General features: G+C 30.4%; 5 protein-coding genes across 15 annotated transcripts in view; 1 reads left to right on the top strand and 4 right to left on the bottom strand.

Annotated features, from left to right (window-relative positions):
• LOC143345812 (uncharacterized) overlaps window positions 1-3,151 on the bottom strand; it is a 38,783-nt gene extending 35,632 nt beyond the window's left edge. For all 8 annotated transcript variants that reach the window (XM_076773273.1, XM_076773280.1, XM_076773279.1 and 5 more), the window contains exon 1: window positions 3,056-3,151. In XM_076773273.1, the coding sequence (XP_076629388.1) occupies window positions 3,056-3,097 (42 nt within the window). In that variant the 5' untranslated portion in view covers window positions 3,098-3,151. The remainder of the gene's footprint in view (window positions 1-3,055) is intronic.
• A 577-nt stretch (window positions 3,152-3,728) lies between these two features.
• LOC143345560 (bifunctional peptidase and arginyl-hydroxylase JMJD5) lies at window positions 3,729-8,501 on the bottom strand. 2 transcript variants are annotated; one of them, XM_076772822.1, is made up of 8 exons: window positions 8,353-8,501; window positions 7,340-7,479; window positions 5,325-5,469; window positions 5,088-5,256; window positions 4,812-4,976; window positions 4,483-4,700; window positions 4,239-4,391; window positions 3,729-4,175 (listed from the first exon to the last, which is right to left on the bottom strand). In XM_076772822.1, the coding sequence occupies exons 2-8, from the start codon at window positions 7,474-7,476 to the stop codon at window positions 3,918-3,920; spliced, it is 1,245 nt and encodes a 414-aa protein (XP_076628937.1). In that variant the 5' UTR covers window positions 7,477-7,479; window positions 8,353-8,501; the 3' UTR covers window positions 3,729-3,917. The 2 variants fall into 2 exon arrangements, with proteins under 2 accessions (XP_076628937.1, XP_076628938.1); XM_076772823.1 differs by lacking the exon at window positions 8,353-8,501 and adding an exon at window positions 7,545-7,676.
• Window positions 8,502-12,926: 4,425 nt separating this feature from the next.
• LOC143345461 (uncharacterized) lies at window positions 12,927-19,110 on the bottom strand. 2 transcript variants are annotated; one of them, XM_076772607.1, is made up of 3 exons: window positions 18,839-19,110; window positions 18,656-18,749; window positions 12,927-18,572 (listed from the first exon to the last, which is right to left on the bottom strand). In XM_076772607.1, the coding sequence occupies exon 3, from the start codon at window positions 18,568-18,570 to the stop codon at window positions 14,158-14,160; it is 4,413 nt and encodes a 1,470-aa protein (XP_076628722.1). In that variant the 5' UTR covers window positions 18,571-18,572; window positions 18,656-18,749; window positions 18,839-19,110; the 3' UTR covers window positions 12,927-14,157. The 2 variants fall into 2 exon arrangements, with proteins under 2 accessions (XP_076628722.1, XP_076628721.1); XM_076772606.1 differs by having other exon boundaries at window positions 12,927-18,749.
• A 1,001-nt stretch (window positions 19,111-20,111) lies between these two features.
• Tango10 (transport and golgi organization 10) lies at window positions 20,112-23,231 on the top strand. Of its 2 annotated transcripts, none has more exons than XM_076772115.1 (4): window positions 20,112-20,339; window positions 20,799-20,901; window positions 20,975-21,115; window positions 21,578-23,231. In XM_076772115.1, exons 2-4 carry the CDS (start codon window positions 20,803-20,805, stop codon window positions 22,835-22,837), a joined length of 1,500 nt encoding a protein of 499 aa, XP_076628230.1. In that variant the 5' UTR covers window positions 20,112-20,339; window positions 20,799-20,802; the 3' UTR covers window positions 22,838-23,231. The 2 variants fall into 2 exon arrangements, with proteins under 2 accessions (XP_076628230.1, XP_076628229.1); XM_076772114.1 differs by having other exon boundaries at window positions 20,631-20,901.
• Window positions 23,232-23,458: 227 nt separating this feature from the next.
• The window catches only part of LOC143345221 (sialin), a 51,897-nt gene continuing 51,616 nt past the window's right edge, over window positions 23,459-23,739 (bottom strand). The window contains exon 12 of the mRNA XM_076772116.1: window positions 23,459-23,599. The gene's annotated coding sequence lies outside the window, so the exon portion shown is untranslated. The remainder of the gene's footprint in view (window positions 23,600-23,739) is intronic.

The raw sequence follows: 23,739 nt of genomic DNA, 5'->3' as shown, positions 1-23,739 counted from the left end.
GTAATTGACCCCCGAAAATGAAAATAATTTTTCCAGAACGATTTGAAATTTTTTAATTTTGTCGAAAAATTTCACACATTCTCAAATTTTTTTCTAAGAAATGAGTAGGAGTTTGGGGATATGACTATTCACCAAAAATGATTGTAATTGACTCCTGCAGCCAAAAATATTTTTTTTAGAACGATTTCAAATTTTTTTTTTTCGCCGACACCTACCTGCTGTCGATTTTTCTTAAAAATTCGTTTTTCATTTTTAGTAATTTTGTTTGACACTCTACAGAAAAGTTGTCTAATACTTTTTTGTAGGTACCTATGCCCTCTACTTCAGAAAAAAGTTTCATTGAAATATATTCACTATTATAGGAGATATGGTCGTTTGAAAATTGAACTATTTTTATGGGGTTTTTCTCATTTTTCGGGGTCAAGGATCAACTTTTCGAATATTTTTACGATTTCTACATATTCTTCACTAAAATACGCGTTGATTGCTTTTTGAAAAAATTAAAATCGTTCAATCCGTTCAGAAGTTATGCCATTTTAAAGATACGCATCAAATTTCAGGGAAGCATTTCTGGTCTCACATTAGATTTTCGATAAGTAATTTTTTTCTCGAAAATGCGTAGGATTTCGAAGGTATCTGTAATGACCAAAAATGATTGTAATTAACCCCCACAACCGAAAATAATTTTTCCAGAACGATTTGAAATTTTTTAATTTTGTCGAAAAATTTCACACCTTCTCGAATTTTTTTCTCGAAAGTGGGTAGGATTTCGAGAGCATGTGTAATGACCAAAAATGATTGTAATTGACCCCTGCAACTAAAAATAATTTTTTTAGAATGATTTGAAATTTTTTAATTTAATTTTTTAATAACTTTTTAACGAAGCCTCCATCAACAAATTGATATTCTTGATTTTCGTCTTATTTTGGCCTCTAGAATCTCCTACTAAAATTTTTCCCAGGAATGGCTGAACACACTGTGTATCAAAATTATGATGCCAAACAGTGGAATCTTTAATATTTTATTTCTTATTTTTTTCATTCCTAAAATTAAACTATTACTATCGACTCTATTTAGTGTTACAATCGCCCCAGACTCCGTTTGTCATTTTCTCATTAATTATACTAACTAAAACACTACTATACAACCAAATATTAACGATTTCGATTACTGTACAAAAATTATCCTATTCGACCAATTTTTATCTTAAATATTTATTCATATATTTGAGGATACAAGAGTACAATTAATTTATATAAGACGACGAAATATTTTTAAAAATATTCATGACATCAAAAAAATATCAGACAAAATTTATTTGCCTTTCTGATTTGCTTTCTCCTGGAGGTGTTAGGAAAATTTCACACCAACCATTCCTTCGACTCTGTGCTTTTTAATAAGCATAAATGTAGTCCATATTCGGATGAATTCAGTGGCCATGGTCACGCAAGATTTATCAAGGTCGCGGATAAAGTATGTAACTCTCGTAAACTCGAGGCGTTTGAAAAGTTCACGGCCTCCTAAACAAGTAGCATTTGAATCGCAAATAAGACGCCATTGTTAACATTTAACTGTTTTACGGAATTAAATTAATTTCTAAAACGATCCGTTAGCTGGTCTAAGCGAAGCAAGGAATATTTCGTCATGATAATTCACTGGCTTACGCATCAGTAGCTACAGCCAAAATTTATGAAATTAGTCATCAGTTGCTTTCACACTTCTGATGATTCCCTGGGCTAAAAGAATTGTTGGCATGATTCATTTTTGAACGATGATACAGGTTTTGCACTACGGATTCACCCTCATGCAAATCTCTAATGTAGAAATTGGATTTAAATGGCAGAAGCTAGAAGAAAATAAATAATTATTTCTTCTATACAAGATCGTAAAGTTTTCAAACATCCCGCGTTTACGCGATATTTTCAAGTCAACAATTTTGTAATCTGCTACGTATATTAACGCATATATGTTATGTAAACATCTATATTTATAAAACTATGCAAAGATCTTTCCCAATATATCTTATATCGAGTATAAGTTATATTGTTATAATTTGTCCAATAATACTTTTAAATTCTAGCACCGAAAATGTTAATAAAAGAAATCTATTCTTTGAAATATTTTTATTTTAACATAGTAAAACTTTGACGTACATTTTGTATAATTAATATCTAATAAAATGTTTTTAAAAATAATTATTTGATTTCGAAGAAATCAAGTATACGATATACTAGATACTATATATTATGTAATGTAACGAGTTTAACACGTGCATTATATTTGTAACTTTTAAACATAATTTATGTTGCTACTATATTAAAACAATAATAATGCAATATATAATTCTATGTTTGTTTTAGATTGCAAGAAGCATATGCAGAAATAATTTTGTAATTGAATTATGATAGATTACAGAAAATTATAAGGTGCAATGAATAAATAATTATTTATTAATATCATTTTGTTTATGACAAAGCAATATAAAAAGGGATATATCTGATATTTTTTTAATACAATTTTTTAAATTCTTAATTATTCCTACTGTTTTAAATGGAACTACTTTTACTAACATGATGCTATTTTCACAAACTATCTATAAAGTTTTTGTCTTTTCGTTTGTATAAAATAAATCTAATACTTCGATATAAATGCTTTCTTCCTCCATCTTGTAACTTTTTAACTGGAGTATCGCCAATATTTCGATATAAATAGTACAACATAAAAAATAAGACTATCATTTTATCAGATAAATTGTTTAATTTCATTCGAAAAAATACAGTCGATGTTTTCTTTTTTTTATATAACGTTATGTGTAAAAATATGGACGTTCGCACTCCGCTATTTTAGGAGTTAAACTTTATTGAAAACTAATGTATTAATATTATTATTTATTAGCGTTATTTCTGTAGTACTTTGTCTCGAGAACTGAAACAATTGCTTCGTGGGACACGCAATGGAAGCAGAAAATAAATATTTCGAACGCATTACGATATTTAAATCCAAACGTGAATGTGCGATACATTCTTTGGTGGTTGTTATTTGCACACATTTTTACCTGGAGCCTAATGATCGGTGCAAATGCTTCCTCTGTCGTCATTCCCAAGTAATAAACTGTGTATTTCGTTTGACAGACTTTACGTATACGTATATTTTCTACACTTCATACTGAAAACGTAGGTCAGATGTTATTTATAGCATTATGTTTTATTCTCATGCACGCTTTTGTAATGCGTCCGTTTTAGTGGTTTGCATATACGTGTTTTATTTAAATTCGTGGGGTGTACTTGACAATATTCATTGTTTTAATTAAATATTTAATCTATAGAAATTTTATTCTGTGCATAATAAATGAAAACGCAAAAATATAAGACAAACCAATTTACTTCACTGTTCTTGCTCTTTTTCATTAATTTTCATTTATGCTTGTATGATATTACAAGTTTTAGTTACTAGTTCAGTTTCATTCGTAATATTATTATACTTATCGAAAAATTCAATTTAAAATAGAACTTCAACTTCGACTGTTTTTCTACAGAGAAATACATAGATGCATGTATAAAAATGTGCAATACAAAAACAACATCTCGAAAAGTTATTGACACTTTTTATTTTTCCTTTAAAATGACAAAATTAAACGTACGAAGCATCAGAAATAGTTAAAGAGGACTATAGGAAGTAATTAACATATTTAGATATCCTTTGGGAGTATAGTAAAATATATATATATTTTATTTGTAAAATTAGAAACTTATTATTTTATATTATTACAAGCACAGCCATCTAAAATTGATATTATTTTTTAACGTATACTTAATAATTAACATTAACATTTCGTATACTATATTTTTTACAAATATTTATTTAAATTAGTGTCTTTGCATATTTAACAGTTTCCTAAATAAATTTTTATATTATGCTCAATCCCACCAAAAACTGATTGAGAAACTTGGAGTCAATGATGTTACATGATGCCACCATTTTGGAGGAATATAAAGCATTTCTCCTGGCTTCAAATAACCCACTAAACCTTTAGCTTTAATAAAATCCGGCCATTTTTCATAATTCGGATTTAAAGGATCTACTTGTGCAGTGTTATTGAGTAACCTTGTACCGTATGGATACAAATTAGATGAATCTTTTGGGTGATATAAAATAACTCTTTTATACCCGAATACCTAAAAATTGATAGAAAGCAATAATGTTAAATGTTTAACATTAGATAAATGAAACATACATACTTGACACAAAAAATTATTTTTTGGATCAAAATGCAAAGGTGAAACAGTTCCACTAGGCCCAAACCAAGCATTTATGTCTGGAGTTTCCACTTCATTGTTATCTGTAAAACTGCAGTAATCGGGTATTGTAAAATCATCTTTTAGTTCGGGAATCTAAAATTATTATTGTATATTTAATATTTAAATTCTTTTTAAATGCATTGTAAATTTAACAAAGCAAATTAAAGGTAAAAAATATTAAAACCTGCTCGAAAAGCTGATGTTGTGCCAAATATCCAACTCCATTATCTTTTTTTAAAATATGTTTTTGTAAAAATTCCGTAAAGCTAACAAGTTGCTGTGTCCAATCTTCATTAGTATAACGAGATCCAATTTCTATTGGTACTGTCCTATTTCCTGCTACTTTACTTAAGTAATTTAAGTCTTGCCATCGTTCTAAAGCTTTCCAATGTTTAATACAACCTATGGTTACAAATCACACATTCAAATATTAGATTAAAATTGGATATAGTATAGTAACAATTACATGAAACGTAATTCTTAAATACACTAAGAATAATCGAAGAATTTCACCTTTTAACAGTGCTGGAATTTTTGGCATAAATATTTCTTTATAAAATAACTCCATTGATGGTTCATTGTGATAAGCAATTTCGGTGAAACCAGGTAGTGTAAAATCTAGTAAATTTTTAGGATCGATGGTCAATTCTTTTAAAATCGATGATTCCAACGGCTCTACTAAAAAAAGTAACATTCAAATAGCAACGTAAACGTATAATACGATAACTTTATGAATAAATTTTTATAAAAATTATTATATTCGTTACCTCGCTTTATTACCATACTTACATGCACAATGTTTATTTAATTTTTCGGCGATTGTTGGCAATAAAGAAGGCATATTGGGAAGTGGTGCTCCCAACAAAATGCCTTTATCAATTTGTTGAACAATAGTTTTTAATAAAGTCGTATTCTTAGCAACATCGTCATCGTCATATTGAAACTCTAGTAGTACTGCCTATAATTTATATAAATTTGAATACATATTTATAAGATATAATTTAAAAAATAATTAGTGTGTAATACCTTTAAAATAGTACACAGCGAATAACAATATCTATAATCTATTGGCACCGACTGCCAATAACCCGAATTTAGTATTTCCCATGTTTTGTCTAGACAAGCTTCGACTAGAATTAATGAATTTTCTACCCACTTTCTTGAAATATCCCTTACACGAAAAAATCGGCAATTATTAGATTATTACAAATTCTATTTTGAAAGAAGAAAACGTATAACGACACAAAGAAATATACGCGTAATTAGGATTCTCGATCTCAAATAACAATAACTTTTTATGCCTAGCGCTAAATTGTAAATTCTTTTTATTAAAATAAACTCGAATAATTTCATTTTCAAAAAATGCATATTTTATCGGGAATAAATTTTATAAAATATAAATTTTATTATTTATACAGGGTGTTCGGCCACCTCTGAAAAAAATTTTAATGGGAGATTCTAGAGGCCAAAATGAGACGAAAATCAAGAATATCAATTTCTTGATTGAAGCTTCGTTAAAAAGATATTAATGTTTAAAGTTTCGCCTGCGTACGCGCGATAGTGGTTCTCACTCAGCATGAGAAATTCTACTTACTGACTCATCGACAGCCTTACGGTTTTCTGAATGAGAACCACTAGCAGCTGTTCGCAGATTGCCGTTCTACAGGCGAAACTTGAAACGTTAATAACTTTTTAACGAAGCCTCGACCAACAAATTAATATTCTTGATTTTCGTCTTATTTTGGTCTCCAGAATCTCCCATTAAAATTTTTCCCAGAAGTGGTCGAACACCCTGTATAATTTATTGAGAAATATAATGTATCGTAATAGAATGCAAAAATTAAGTAGAGAAATATAACATTTGCTGAGTGTAATAAACACTGCACATTACGAAAATAATGGACCTGCATATTCTTCGGAATGAATTTCTTAAAAAAGGTCAAAAATTATGATCTAAACTAACATACGAACATTGTTTAAAAATTCGAAGTACAGTACTTGAACTGCTCTTTGTTCTATTGACCATGAATCGATTTATATTATAATATATATTTTATTTCATAGATTTATACTTTATTATATTTTATACATATAGAAAATCACGACTTACCTTGCTACTTGTATATTTAATGATGTAGTACACTACAAGTAATGCAAGCATTAATCCTAGAAAAAACCAAAGGCGGAGTTTGTCAACCCCATCAATTAAAAATTTTTTAAAATTTACCATTTACTCTGTATCAAGTATTTCCAAAAAATTTTGTATTGTCCCACGTGTACTTAGAATTGATGTTTAATAATTGGTTGTGATTTAACTAGGTTTTTCAATTAGTTTCAAAAAATTTTAATTTTATTTAATTCTAAACACTATACGGAAATTCCAGTTGCGTGACACGAAAATGCTATATAGATTATATTTTTTTTATACGAATTAACAACAATATTATTTGCATTCAATTACTAATCCCCAATAAAGTATGCATTTCCTGAATTGTTAAATGGCTTAGATATATTTTGCCAAAAACGGTATATAATTTGGTCTTTTCTGCTTTTATTTTACATTTAATAATAAAATCACGAATATAAGTAACTAGAAACAGAACACTTAAATATCTTCAAAATGATTCTGAAAAACGAGAATTTCGAATATTTAATGATTATAACGTATTGGTTAAATAAGTTTTGCATTCCATTCTAATGAGGACCTTGTATTACAATTCGCTGAAATCATATAAATAATTATATAAAATTCGTGAAGGTCATCCATTGTCGATCTTTATCGACGTTTTCGGCCAATAGTGATAATGCGTGAAATGATAAGGGCTAGTAAACTGTAAACTAGAATTAGTATTGAGCAAATTTTATATATTTATTGTTTTGCTTTATTCCATCTGCTGCCCTCTATCTTCAAATCCAAGAAAGATATTAAAATGTTCTGTTTATAATGATTTTTATCATTTAAATACAATACTACAGAAAAATCTATATTTTAAATCATAGAATAGAATAAATCTCCATGACATACAGAAACTTATATTTACATTTTGTTTTCATTGAAGCTTTTTAATCTGATTACCATTGCTGTTAAATGTATTTTCATTTCCACGGGTAAACAATTCTGTGAATTTTCTATCAAGTCCCATGGAATTAGTTTTGTAACCAACATGTGATTATGCATTTTCTAAAAATGATCTAGGTATTATTATTACAAAAATAAATTAAAAGTATGCAATAAAATTATTTTACTCATGTATAAATTGTTCTTGTGTACATCGGTTTGCTTAAATATGGCCACTGTACAAATAGATAGTCAACTATATAATACAAAATTTTTCCACTCAAAGACAATGTTTTAACTCTGCAGAAACTTTCGATAAATATTATAGTAGTTTGGTTTGCAAAGAACACTTTGAACAGAAATGTTATGATGCATAAAGGAACACAAGTGCCTGGACCATTGCACAAAAGTAAATCTGGGCATTCTCTCCATAAAAGTGGAATTGATTCCAAAGTTGCACAAATAGTGGAATAAATGGATGTATAATATGATTGATGAATTTCTCTGCTTCTACGAATTTTAATTATTTTATAATCTGTATTATTTTTTTCTAAATCCTTTGCTTTGTCTACGCTCATTATATCTGTATCGGCATGTACATATATTCTTGGTGAATAATTTTTAAAATCTAAACATTGCAGAATTCTTATCATTTCTGCTGTGTGCCCACCAGATCCTAATATTATTAACGTTTTAACAGGATGACCTTGACCTGTTTTTCGTTTCGTCTTACGTGTACAAAATATTATAAAATATATTCTTGCGAGTATTACGAGGCAAGTAATTATAAAAATGTAAATAAAATATAGTGTATACATTTTCCTGTCCTAACCTGTAAACATCACAGTAAAAAACAAAAACTTACATCAAAAATTACTTTATTTATTTAAATGCTCGTAAAAATTTAATCTACATTTACGTTTTCTTTGTACAAACAAATTATTCACTTACAAATATAATTACTTATATAATACGAATATACTATTACTTTTTTACCTGATATATTACTTGAATACTTCGATGTAATTATCAAACAGTAATTAATAGACTGTGAATATACATTGTTTAAAACTAAACTATGATCGAATTAATTGAAATTAACGAGTTACTTTTCAATTCGTGTTTCGTATGTATGAATTAAGGGATATAGAACTGTAAATAACTAGATATATCCCTAGATTTTAGTTGAGTAGTGACCCTCCAGGTGAACAAATTTTAACTAGACACATTTAGGCGCCAAATAAGTTTAGTTAACTACTACTAGCGAGTGGTAAGAGAGGATTACTCATAACTCAGCCAGAAAAATCCAACGAAATAATATATGAGGATTGTAATCGGGATCTAAAGGAACATTACAGTTACTATGATCACAATGACCAATCATTCTATACAATAATACTATCCATAAAAAGTCTGGTTATTGCAAACCAGCACTTTTGTTCTTTATTTCCTATTTCATTAGTGGTAATACCACAGACGAGGTATACGAATAGACCTTTCACCTACTGGACTTTCGTGGCCTAATCTGACTGCCATACCGACCTGAAAATTCGGAGGTGATTTTAGCGTCCTCTTCTTGTGGATGGCGGTCAGTTGACAAACTATTCACTGAATTAGGATTGATGGGCTAACAGCTGTAGTGCGTGCATAAATACATGTGAGTTGACTATGCAGGGATTGAAATTCATTTCTAAATCTGTTGGTAATGTTACAAATAGCACGAAAATGATAATGGGGTTTCGAGACCCCATAAAAATGGGTTGAAAAAATACATTGGGTGAAAGATCTACTCGTATACGTCGTCTGTGACAATACTCTACTATCTTTGATGAATCTTTGATGAATCAATGAAAATCAAAACTAACCTAGCGAAGAATGCAAGGCGAATCGCAGCCAATTTGCTAATATTATTTAATTTTTAATTAATAATTGCATTGCCCAGCTAAGAGTGATACGATTATTAATTAAACGCTAAATAATATTACTCAGGTCTCACCACGTGGAGGTTGCTGCGAGTGAAGACCCGAAGAATCGATGGACCTTTGATTCCATTTATTTTCCTTTTACATTCTTACAAGCTAGATTACTAAACTAAAGAGATAGAAAGAAGCAGTGTTCTTTCGATCTTCTAGTTTAGTTGTACCAAGTAATTATTTCGTTTAAAAAGGTATGAAGGTAAATCGAGGATCGAACCTATTGCCCTTCCTAACTCGATCTCTATAGGAAAACGGATTTAGTAAATAATTCTTAAATCCCCAAACATTAAAAGGGATAAAAAAGAGAAATTTCCCCCATTAAGTAGTATAATTTTCTCTAGTATCTTAAGGAACAGTTTTAAATTCGCAGCCATTAGCTCGGTGTTACCCACGAAGAAGAACTTCTTCATCGTGGGTAACACCAATTACCAGGTCTCACCACGAGGAGGTTGCTGCGAGTGGAGACCCGAAGGGAGATAAATGGAATCCAAGTTCCATCGATCTCCCTTTTACATCCTTAGAAACTAGATTAGTCATGCCAAGTAATTATTTCGTTTAAAAAGGGGTGAAGTTAAATTATGGGAGACGCGACGCGACGCGATGCTGAACCGTGCAGCAGATCTTCGGATCGAATCGACACTACCCTTGGTAGATTGATTTCTATTTCTAGAAATCGATCTATCATTGGCAGGCGACTAGATCTTTCGGACAAACTGGACGGCCGATCATATGTTTCGTTCGACGAAACAGTGGTGACCGAAGCAAGAAACGAGATAACGAGTCGAGAGAAGCTACTTGTTAAATAATTACTTGGCAATATTGGGAGACGCATACAATAGGGACTTAAAATTAACGTCGAAGTTCAAGTCTAGTCAAGTTGAATCTAAAATTCGGACGATAGAAGGAAACAAAGTTCCTTGATTTAGTTGTACCAAGCAATTATGTGGTTAAAAAGAGGGATGAAGCTAAATCGTGGGATACGCAACGCGACGCTCAACCATGCAGCGGATCCGAGGATCGAACCTACTGCCCTTGCTAACTCGATCTCAACAAGAAAACAGAGAACTGCAACCCCGAATCGAGGTCTCCATTTCTCCAACGCAACCCGCCGGGAGCCCGAAGGACCCGACTTAGGCTGTCTGACAAAGAGAGATGCGTTTCCGCAGAATACGGAAACTCCACATCTTCCAGCGAAGTGCCGTTTTCCCTCGATCAAGCTTACCAAGGGAAGACGATTAGATCTTTCGGACCAGATACACGGCCGATCACATGTTTCAATCGATGAAACAGTGGTGACCGAAGCAAGAAACGAGATAACGAGAGAAGAAGCTACTTGTTTAATAATTGCTTGGTAGAGCGCGGTGATACGTATAATAAAGAAATCTTCGACGTTAATTTTAAAGTTCGCGACGAAGCTTAAGTCTAATGTACTTAGAATTACATATCCCTCGGTGGATGACTTCTTCAGCGAATGAATCCCTCGGCGGTTGTGGCGTCTTCCCTCGATGTCCTTGGAATCGATCTGTAATAGATCTGAGCTGAAACAAAAACTAATACTTGTATTAGTATCATATTAAAGAAAATTGAATAAACCCTAACCAATCCATCGATGATTCGACAAGTGGAGAAATTGTTCAGCTGATATATCAAACAAGCTAAGAAAATCTGAAATATTCCTACACAGAATATATGTTTCTTGATGGGTAGATCTACCTAAAGAAATATACAAAATTTACACGTGATAAGGAAGTGAAAATATTAATAAATTAAACAATGTCAGTCAAAATATATTAAATACGCTCAGTCCAAACGACAGAACAATTTCACAAATAAAGTCAAAATAAATATTAAATAAAAATACCGATAGACGGTGAACTTAGCTGACCAGTAAAAATATTCTACGAAATGAGGAATACCTTACCAAGTCAGATTCAACTAATACCACAAGTAGTGAAATCGACAAAGCAATTTCGCAAACAAAATCGAGATAAAAATTCAGATTAATCGACAAAGACAAATACGAGTTCAGGAAAGAATTGGAAACAGAAACAGTAAACGATCGAAGGAAATACCCCATAGAGAATCATATTCTTTCAGAGCCTTCGAGTTCAGGAAAGAATTGGAAACAGAAACAGTGAACGATCGAAGAAAATACCCCATAGAAAATCATTTTCTTTCAGAGCCTTCGAGTTTAGGAAAGAATTGGAAACAGAAACAGTAAACGATTGAAGGAAATACCCCATAGAGAACCATTTTCTTTCAGAGTCTTCGAGTTTAGGAAAGAATTGGAAACAGAAACAGTAAACGATCGAAGGAAAGACCCCACAGAGAATCATTTTCTTTCAGAGTCTTATATGGTCAACGTAACGCAACAATTGCCGAAATAATAGAAGAACCAGTTAATAGAATGTCTCATTGTATGTCAAAATGGTGGAAATATTCACAGTAACGAAACGAAAACCGATAAATTCAACAAACCCAATTTTTCATCAAACGATAGTCAAAAATGAACGAGCAAGCTTCAAATCAGAAAAATAAGAGAGAGAGGGGATATTTAAGCAAGATTTACCATTGGTCAGCAACTGGTCACTATTGGTCATCGTATGCTCACCACTGGTCAACTGGTTAGTAGTGGTCAGTAGTGGTCAGTAGTGGTCAGTAGTGGTCAGTCCTGGTCAGTCCTGGTCCCCCCTGGTCGTCACTGGTCAGCCTAGGATGGTCCCGAGATTCCCACCAAGCCAGGAGGTCCGTCACCCTTGGACTCCCCCGCGAGAGTGAGACGTGTAAGTCTTCACATGAGTCTTTAATGTAATGACAGAGGAGTGGGGAGAGCACAGCGTGTGTCAGCCATCGTAACCCGTCCGGTGGACAAATTATTTCACGAAAAATTATTATTTACGCATACTGATGGGCCCTTTCATTATTCATATACTATATATTGTTAATAATTGTTTAAACTATTACGTTGGAATATTAAACAATGCTAAGTTTTATTTATAATTGTTTAATTCACACCATCGTCGAGTAGGTACTCTGGAGTTCACATGCAGTGACTGGTATTCTCGTAAAAAATTATTTCAATATTTGTCAAGATTTCGTATCGCACGACTCAATGATTAATAGCATTATCATCGCGAAATCGCGTTTTACGGGCAAAAAGACAGATTTCTCTTGCATCGCGAACATCACTCAGGGGTAAATGTGAAAGTGAAAAATTTAATTTTTAAAATAATCTCAAGAATATTATTCTACGACTTTTTTCACGATATTACAATAATTTAAAAATTGACAATGTTTCGACCAAGTATCCTAATACTTATGCAATGGCATACTATACTGGTCCTTTAAGTTTTCCAAGCAAAACATTTGAAAATATTAGTTTCGAAATATAATAGTATAATGTAAATTATTAATCTAAAACTTTCTTCAGAAATGCATAACAAACAAATTTTATTGTCGATCAAATATGATCCAGCGTACGCTTTTTATTTATTGTAATTTATATTGTTTGAAAATAAATTTCACACAAATTTTTTATAAATTTGTATTGTGTCAATTATATATATATAACACAATGTTATACAAAATCGAGCTTTTTAAAATTAGTAGTACATTATTATAATTAAATAAATAATATTATAATTTATTTGTATAAACTACTACCTATTTTTTATACATACTTACTACCAGAGTTGGGCAAATTTTATTTATGAATGAAAAGTAAAAGACAGTATCGAAATTTTTATTCGTTATTTGTCAATAAAATTTACCGAACTTTGGATAATACAATAGATACAGAACATTAGTTTTTAATCTAGAAATAAGGTATTCTGAAAAATATAATTACTTGAAGGAACTGAGCATACAAACTTTAAGGGCCAAATTACAATCTTAATTCATTTTTTGATTAGTGTAACCATAAATACTAAAATGTTTTTAACCATGCTATATGATAAAAGGCTTTCTTATGAAATTTACGAAACAAAGGCATTGAACTTATGTAACAATAAAATTATTAGTTAAAACGCGTTTTGAACGTTTAAAATCTGTATGTAGAAAGTTGTTTCAGGAAATAAATATTAATGTTTAAATAGTTAAATCAGTTTCGTTATTTTATTTTGCAAATTTATTAAAAAAGCCATCCATCATAAAGTGTGATTAAAAACGAGTTATTATATTCTCTTCTGTTATGTAAAAAAAAAATATAAATTTTATTTGGAAAAAGAACAATGAAGTTCCTATTTACATCCTATTTATGAATTCAAACAAGACCCACTCATTTTTACTTCATTCTACAGACCTCGAAAATTTCCATTCCGTGATTAACACAAATTATTTAAATTTAGAATGTTTTCAGTATGTTTGTAAAATGATTTTTTGTATATACGTGTGTGTATTATACTTATTATACATTTTGTTCGTTAAGGTCACTTTAATTTACAATGATACATACATCTAACAAAAAATTTGATCAAACAATTAGGGAAACAATACAGTGGTATCCTTTGCAAATAGAATTATAAACGCGGAAATAAAGAAAGAAGATGCAACTATGAATAAACAGAATCTTCCATAAAGTCTGTAAACATATTTTTGAATATTATACGAATTATAAAGTATTATTTTTTAAATTTAATACTGTCAGTCTCCAGAGAATGGGAATAACATGTTTAACTCAAGACTGATCTACCATTCTCTCTGCAATATATCGTATTTATACATTTTGACTTATTTTAAGATGAATTATCTGTGTAAGAGGACTTACTGTAATTAATATCTTGTCAGTATTTAATTTCTCAAATTCGTAACTCTGCTACTAAGAGGATTAAAAAATCTCTGTTTCAGAACTTTCTGTGCAAACATGTCCTTTTGCATTTGTTAAATTTTTTTCGTTATCGTGTATTTTTGTTTCGCTATATTGTAATATGATATCTTCTAAAGTGTTTCCATATTTGTTACACTGCAGGATAGATGAAATTATTTTTTGTATTACCCAAAGATATATTTCAAACGATATATGAATCTTAATTTTATGTTCTAATGCTTGAAAACTGTATTTAAATTCTATATTACACAATAAACATATTGTATCGTGAAATTCCAAATGATGAATTTTATAAAGCTGGACGTTAGAAAATTCTTTTGAACATATCACACAATTAAAACGTTGATTTTCTGTGATACCATCGAACCGTTGATATTCATAAAGAGATATTAAGCGTTTCAGTCCAAGAAATCCCACTGTATTGTTCTGAAAATCTTCCAATTTTTGTCCATTAATTAATTTGAAATCTAAATCGTCAAAGACTATATGACGATTTATTAAATGTTTTGTTAATTCATCCATAGTACATAGACCATTACAAAGTCGACATACCTCTACTTTAATACTATGCAAGTTTTCTAAGTGAAATTTCATTTGTACATTTGTAATACATACTACATTACAAAATTTACATTTCAACATATTATCATCATTGCATAGCAAAGATACACCAGTAAAATCAATCTCTGTTTCTAAGGACAAGTCAACTGCTTCATTTAATACATTTAAATTTTGTATACTTTCGTTCAAGAGACTAATACATTTTTGATTTAACATGTAAATTTTTTCTTTGGGGATTTCAATGCCGGAAGTGCTTGTATTAGTTGCACTACAAAGTAAATTAGGTTTTACTGATGTATTTGTAGATGAAGCTATGGATTTGTTCACATTACCATAATCACCAGTTATTGAATGTATACGTTTGTGTTTGTCTAGCATGTATCTTGTAAGAAAACTTAATTTGCAGAAATCGCATATATGTGGACCTACAGTCTCTAAATGATAATTTATATTATGCTGTGTTAAGGATACACTATTGATAAATTTCAGATTACATCTCTTACAATTCCAAGAGGTAACATTGATACACATATGAATATTCACCATTGCCACAGAAGTAAGAACTTTGTTGCAATTATCGCAAATATGCACTACAGATTTGTCATTATGACAATAATATTTGTGACGTAGGTAGTTCCTAATCAATGCAAAGTTTTCTTTGCAAGGATTACAACGCCACTTTCTATGTTTTTTATTTATATCGCATTTGCTAACCATTTCACATAATCTATTATATGAAATATTATATTTCGTCCTATACAAATTAATATCTTGTATGGACACATTTTCCTCTTCGTAATATTCATTAAAATATGGCATAAATAAATTTGATAACTCACGACCTTTAAAAACGGAATCATGTAAGAAGAACATATGTTCCTTTAATATTCTTTCAGAATTAAATTTTCTATCACATATATTGCAGTATATTTTTTTTGGTAGATGGATTATAACGTCGCCTTTGTAGGTATTGAACGTAAAATTAGTGTTCGTTGCACAATTTAGTATAAATTTATCTTTGATTTCATTATTTATAATCTGTTGTCTAGTGTTATCCATATTATATTTTTTTGCTATATTTATGTGAAATTTAATCAATTTTTGTTGTTTTATACCTTGTCTTACTTTCTGTGTAAAGTTTACATATAATATGTAATTATAATTAAATACACTACCCGTTTCAAGCATAATATTTTCTTCTTTAATTGTGTGTTCAGCATTTTCGTTAATTACTTTTGCAATAGAATTTAATACATTACAGTCCTTGTAACTGTTAAAATAATCTTGCGAATCTTTTGTGTATATATTTGATAGAAGTGTGTTGTCTTTGAGCTTAATTATATTACTAGCTTTCACAATTTCTTGTACTTTTTGTTCTTCATTCACACCAGTATTAATATTTAAATTTGTTATATTTGGTAAAAGTATGTCGTCTTTAAGATTAATTGTATTACTATCTTTTAAAATTTTTTGTATGTTTTGTTCTTCGTTCTCACCAGTATTAGTATTCATATTTATTCCATGTTTTCTCATGTGTAACAAAAATGCCTGTTTTCTCTTATAACTTTTAGAACAAATATTACAATCATATGGAAAAGTTCCATGAATTGGTTTTGATCGTGTATCCTTTTTATTTATTTGAATATTGGTCAAATTTGTGAATTCTGAAGTAGCAATCAGTGAAATATTTTCAAGATTGCTAAAGTCTGAATTTATTTCTTCATTATTTAAATTTTGTATGTCGTTTTCCAAATTGGAAGTTCTTGTAATTTTAGTAATATTCGAATGCTTTATCTCGCTCATCTTTCTTTTTAATCCCACTCTTAGCATTGAATTATTATTATCCTGTAAATTTATTTCTTTTGTATTATAGCAATATTCATGTACGCGATTATGTGTTCTTATAACATTTGTTTCTTGTTGATTAGAAATCTCTGTTAAATTATTTGTAATATCAGTGATGGGATTTTTATTTAAAGCACATGTTTTATCAACTACTTGTTCAGTTTTATGTTTTCTATACATTTCAGAAGTTTCAATGAATTGCTTTTCTTCATAGTTTTCTGTGTCAGTTGTGGTATTCCATTTTGATTTATCCAAATTGGGATGCACGTTTTTAATATGTTTTTTAAACCATTTCATACGTTTATAAACTTTAGAACAACAACAACATTCAAAAATAAAGTGATCATTACTTATATTATTGCTACTGCTGTCGTTATTATCATTACAACTACTATTCAATTTTTCGTCAAGATTAACAATTTCAACTGCAAATGAGCTTTTTGTAGTTTGTGAATTTTTTTCACATGGAAAATGTATATTCATAACATGTTGTTGAAAATCAGACAGCAAATTAATTTGTACATTACAAAGTGTACATTCAATGCACAATTTTTCATCTTCTAGAAAATTTATTTTATCTGAAAATTGTTGCAAAAGATTGAAAACTTGCTTACATTTAAAACACATTGCAACACTTTTTCTTATGTCATTATTTTGAAAAGTTTTTGAATTGATAATTCTTGGACTCTTTTTTGTTTCATTGTTTACTATATTTGGTTTATATCTTAGGAAGAATTTTAAAATGTTTTCTTTCAGTTCCATACTTTTATCTTCTGTATCAATCTCTTCTATGTAATTTTCTTTAGAATTTATGTGTTCTTCTACAAATTCTGATTCGTGATTTACAAGTGTACCATTATTTTGTTGGTCCGAAGTCGAAATCGAAAAATCATTTGATTTGTTCAGAGACATATTCATCATATGTTCAATGTCATTTACTTGTGAACACATTGATTCAGTTATAGAATTTATCTTAGGCAAATTCAAAATGTCACGTTTAAAGGGTTTTTTTTCTATTTTATTTCTTTTCAATTTTTGTTTAATTAATTGATTTGTTGAATCAAAATCAAGAGCTTTCAAATTTGTATTAACTTCTTCAGGTAGACGTGTATTCTTATTTTGTTTCTCAAATACATGACTCAAATGTGTCTTTTGGTCTTTAAATTTTTTTAAATTTTCGTTCTCTACATTTATTTTTTTATTCTTTTTTATGTTGATTCTTCTGTACTGTTTGCTTACAGAACTTCGCAATTGCATAGTAGTGTCCTTTCTTAACTGATAATGTGGTCTTTCTACTTCTTGATTTTGTGTTCCATTTTCAATATAATTCGAAGTTTTTATAAGCTGTAATCTATCATATAATGAATGGTCTTCTATTCTAATCAAAGGTATTATCAATTTTTTACAATTTATAGAACTTGTGGATATTATTAGGTCTCTATTTATTTTAATATCATTTTTCCTTGTTTGTACTACACTATCAGAAAAATTTCTTAACTTCCTTTTTCTTACTGTTTTCTTAAAATATGTTTTTCTCACTGTTCTAATGGAGTGCTCTGTTCGTATAATCTTTCTTTTTCTTAGTATTCTGTTAGTACTATTTTGCAGTATTCTGTTAGTATTATTTTTTAACTTTCTTATAACAGGTTTACGCATTCCACATTCACCATCCTTTTCAAAGTTCATCAAAATATTACAATCATCTTGAAATTTTGAATCAACCAAATTTTGAAAACTGGACTGTGAAATAGTCCGTGTAACATTCTCATTATTTTGTAATTCTAGAAACTTTTTTCTTGGGTGTTTTTTAACAATATCATATAAGTTTCTTTGGAATTGTGTTACATTTAATATAGTGCAATCTTCATTCTGATGTTTCTTTAATACTTCAGTAGATGAAGAAGTACTATGATGTACGTTATTAGAATACATCTTTGAATTACGATGAATACGTGCAGCCATTTTTAAATTACTTTCAATTATTGTTTTTTGCTTAACTTGAATCATATCTGAAATTTTAGTGTTATCACAGTTTTCGAACATAAATTTAGATATATTTCGATTTGGAGTTCGTTTGTCAATATACACAGACCTTATAGCTTCCATCTTTTGAACATCCAAAGTTAAATTAGTCAAATTATTCAATGTTTTCTCATTATTTGTCTCATTTATTGTAGACCTTGTTCCTACACATTGTTCCAATAAATCCATTAAGTTTCTATTTCTTAATTTAATTTAATATCTACTTTAAAAATATGGACAGGTGTATATTTACCAACGCAGTATATTAACTGTATACAACTCAGTCGCACGTGTTATAGAAGTAACCACCAATTCTGACATCTGAGTTCTAATTTTTCTCATTATAATTGTCTATTAATTCATAAAGTAAGTATTATTCGCTGTCTTTTGCTTATATCGAACTGCGACAGTTGCCAAATACATATAAATAACTTTCATTAACGACTCGTAGACCCGTACTGTGATGAACGTGCGGACACAAAATTTACCCTGTTTACCCTTGTTCTTTACGGCGAGTTTCTAGTTGTCACGTACGACTTATGACCAACGAATAATACTATCGTCTTTCCACCAGAAGAAGGCACAGCGTGTTTATATCCCCACTCTTGCTGCAGTCCGCTGATTGGCTGTCGCCGATCTTAGTTACCGTTTTCGACCAATACCTGTGAGTCAGCGGACTGCGACAGGAGTGGGGATGTAAATACGCTGTGCCTTCTTCTCGTGGAAGAATGGTACATACTAGAGATAGCTAGAACCGCTATTTCTGAATCCCATAATCCCAAGTGATTTGATCACGTAGTTCTCAATCTTAGTGATCTTTCACAGTGATTCATGATTTCTCGTGATCGTTTTTGATTAATGAGAGAGCATAAATCTTCCTTGCATGCGTCGTTAAAATCTTTAATTTAAATGCAAATACACTCTGAGATTGTACATTCTACATAGTAAAAGTTCGTTAGGAACGCACGGGTTGGATCTAAATATAAGTTGGAACGTAGAAGATACAAGCAATTAAAAACGTTATCTTGTATTTATTAATAAGTTGTTTTATTGCTGAATCTGTATAAGATTTAAATATCATTTTATTAGTTCCTGAGATATTATTTTTGCACCTGTACGGCGACCAACAAGAAAGGAACGATTTTAACCGGAAGTGAGTATCGCTTGCTTGTAGGGTTAATATACAGAAAATTCTAGAGTATTTGGTAGTTTTCATTTCCTTTTAGAAGAGAAAAACTTAACACGATAACATTAAGTACGACATTTTGTAAACAAAAAATACACTCAGAAACATTTAAAAGTACGCAAAATAAGTAGCACTTGCAATTTCAAATTTTACCGAAGTTCGCCGATCTTTGTCGAATGATTTAAATTGGAAGTCTTCAGTACTAGCCATGCTGAACGAGAAACAATAAAACCGTGAGAGTCCGATTTTGTACTGGATAGACAGAGAGCAAAATCGGACTCTCATGGTTTGTACCTACTAGAGCCGACTGTGGCAGTGTAGCTGCGTTGTATCGTTGCGTCTCTCTTTAAACTGACAAGAGTTGCAGTACTTGACGCCCTCTAGACTCTCTAGTTGAGCATTTCGTAAAAAGTTGAAATTATACAAAAGAAAATAATAAAATAAAGATAATCGACAAATCTTGCTTGGATTGATAAAACAATTTACGTACTCATGATTTAATGGTTAAACTTACATGAACAGGAGGAATTTCAAAATTTACTTTCCCCTTTTTACTTCAAAATAATCGGTAATATCATAATGCTTTTTAATAAAATAACATTTATCATTATCTATTTCATGATGTGTCATTTTACATTGTAGTCAATTATTTTTGTGTTAAAACGATTTAGAAAATTAAACATAGCCTTCGTATTATTTGTTCATATTTTAAAATCACAACAAATAAATAACCTTCTATGACTATTTATTTATTTTCTTTTCTCATGAAAAAGTGAATATCATGTGTCAGTTAAATGTTGCTATTCGTTTTAATGATAAATTTATTAACACAAGTATATCTTTATTCTTTTTCATGCAGACATTCTGCATTGAAAAGTGCTGCAACAATATATGCTTCAATTAATGGGAAATTTATGGGAAGAGTTGTTTCTGTTGTCAAAAATGTTCCATACAATAATGTGAAAACATAAGTAATATTTCCAAGTATGCAAAAGTAACATAAACAGATGTTACGAAATACTTTTAGGTGGATGACAAGTACTTTAGGAATGGATATGAATAATAAAACAGAAGAATTAAGTAACATTTCAGATAATGTCAGAGAAACTGAAAATTCTGATTCAATAGAGGTTTGTTATAAAATGAGATTTTTTAAGTTTTAATTTTTGTAGTAGAAATAAATATATTGTCTTCTTTATTTAGATTGATAATTCACATTCAGTCCTATTGAAGATAGCAACATTATATGCTGAACGTCTTATGAATGATATTTGCCTTGTTGTCGATGGCATAGAATATCCAGCACATCGCCTTATCCTTTGTGCTTCTAGCGATGTTTTCCAAGTAAGTCAGTTTCCTTTTAAATTAATATACTTGTAAAATGTATTCAACAAAAACCAATGAAATGACATTCGTTCTTATTTGCATAAAATTTTAAACAAAGTATAAAGTAAAATTAGCTATATACTGTATTAAATTTTATAATGTTGTTACTATTACATTGGCAATACAGTAGTGCCCACTTAAGTGACCACGCTCGGAACCGGCCGCGGTCACTTATGTGGGCATGGTTACTTCTCAGAATTCAACGGAAATAAGGAATTGATGTTCGAAGCCGATTGGCTTCCAAGAATTGATGGGCAAAAGTGCGGTCACTTAAGTGGGCAAAAATGTGGTCATTTAAGTGGGCAAAAATGCGGTCACTTAAATGGGCACTACTGTACCTAGCTTTAAAGATCTATTTTTATAAATTATCTTTTTTTCGGCACAAATTTTTTTAATAGCTCATTTCTTTTCTTGACGTAGGTAATGTTAATGAGCCCACAATGGAGCGAGTCCCAAGAAAGTAGAGTAACCCTTCAAGAAACGCCACAATGTGCACCTATATTTAGTGAATTTTTGCGGTACTTTTACACGGGCCAAATAAGAATTAATTATGGAGTTGTTTTACCAATATTATCTTTAGCGGATAAGTATAATGTAAAAGATTTAATATTATTGTGCCTTGATTATATGCAAAATCATATTGCATTAGCCGCCATTCACGGCACTTTAGTATCATGGTTACAGTATACTTCTAATTGCGGTCATCACAATATTACTCAGGCATGTCAGAATTTTATCAAATGGAATTTAGAATTGGTGGCCAAAACTGCAGACTTTGGAAACTTCGATATAGATATTTTAGTGTCGTTATTACATCAAAGTAATTTAGTGATAAAAGATGAAATGACATTATACAAGTGCCTGGAAACTTGGTTGGATCATCAGTCGCATCGTTTAAAACCTCAATTGTCAAATGATGAATTGGAAGCTACGCTGAAACAATTGGTGATAGCCGTAATGTCTCCTGTCAGATTTCCGATGATGTCACCTCGACAATTAGCGGAATTGTTATTATTTCCTTTGACAAAAATGTATAAAGAATTTTTCGTAGAACGTATGTCCATTGGAATGTCGTTTCATTCAGGTCAGCTAGATAGAGTCAGAGAAGTGAGTTTAAACGAGGAGGATGGCGCGTTACTGTTTGAACCAAGATTGTACACTGTAGATACTTGTAGTTCATTACTTACAATAGAAAATTTTCATAGTTTACCTTTTTATCATACTAGAACTCTTGTGTTTTCGAGTCATTCGTGTTTAGCAGAATATGCGGGCGATCGTGCGTGTGAATGGGTTGTGGACATATATCCGAAAGGTGTATGGTTTAAAAAATTTTTTTTAATAGTTTGGCAAGGCACAGTGGAGATGCCCGAACATGTAAAGCGATCGGTTAGATTGTCGCTCACATGCAAGGAGCCTCCTGTAAATAGCGATACTGACATGCGTGTGAAAATAGGTGTTTTAATTTATGGATTGCAAGACGGTGTTGAGCATATTGCAAGAGTAACTGAAATTATTCATAGATTTAGTAAAAAAGAACGAGTCCTTAATTTGGATGATCTTTTACCATTTGAGGAACTTAATCCACAACAGAGTTCTGTGCTAGAAAATACATCTCCATTTTTGGTAGGTCCAAATAAAGATATGCTTAAATTACATATTGTTATATCACCTGCCAATTAGAAGGTAGTTCCTTTATTTTATTCCAAAACGTTTCATTATACATTTTAGTTATATTTGATTTGTATAAAAACTACAAAACATACCTCATGATATTATGTATTATTTCTTAGAAGTTTAACGTTTTAGATGTTTCGTTTTTCAGTCAAAATGATACTAGTATTAGGTCAAGACAAAATTTTGTATCTGGAATGTTACATATGGAGAATACGATGTAATAAAATACGACGTGTATTGGAATACACAACGTACATTGACCATGTTAATCAATATTAATGAAAATAATAGAATATAATATTTAAAATAATCGTTTTTACGAAGTGTGTTGTGGGTGGACGAACGCAGTGTGTAATATAATATTTTATTTGTATAATATTAAATGAAGAGGTAAAAGACAGTGGTGTAAGTCATTTTTACCCCATTTCGAGAAACGAAAGGTTTTACTGGACTTACGATAATAAATTGCACATCCATATTTTTGTGACTGTATTTGTGTAGATTGTTGCTATGAAATCTTATTGTAAGTAGTGAAAATTTAAAGGAGACTTGTATTCTATAGTTATTTAACGTTTCTAGAGTTACAACAACTTTAAATACTTAAGCGGGGAAAGAATTTTCATTGTACACCGATTGCTCTTTGGGGAATGATATTCCACGACCAAGTGATGTATGATATATTAAAAAATTGTTATACTATTTTATAATGTTTTTACTTACTACCCCTAAGATTGATACCACTCGGTCTCTCATAGGTAGTGGATAGATCTGCTTGGAAAAAGGAAAAATTAAATAAATTGAATTACTTGGCAATGAAATTCGTTAAGGAAAAATTTGGCGCGCAAGATGTTTCTTTAGTGAGCCATTGGCGTCGGCACAAGCATTCAAATCTAAATCATATGCACTCT

This window comes from Colletes latitarsis, chromosome 9 (genome assembly GCF_051014445.1).
Source record: "Colletes latitarsis isolate SP2378_abdomen chromosome 9, iyColLati1, whole genome shotgun sequence".
NCBI classification, from domain to species: Eukaryota; Metazoa; Arthropoda; class Insecta; order Hymenoptera; family Colletidae; genus Colletes; species Colletes latitarsis.
This window is presented reverse-complemented; position numbering and strand designations above follow the sequence as displayed.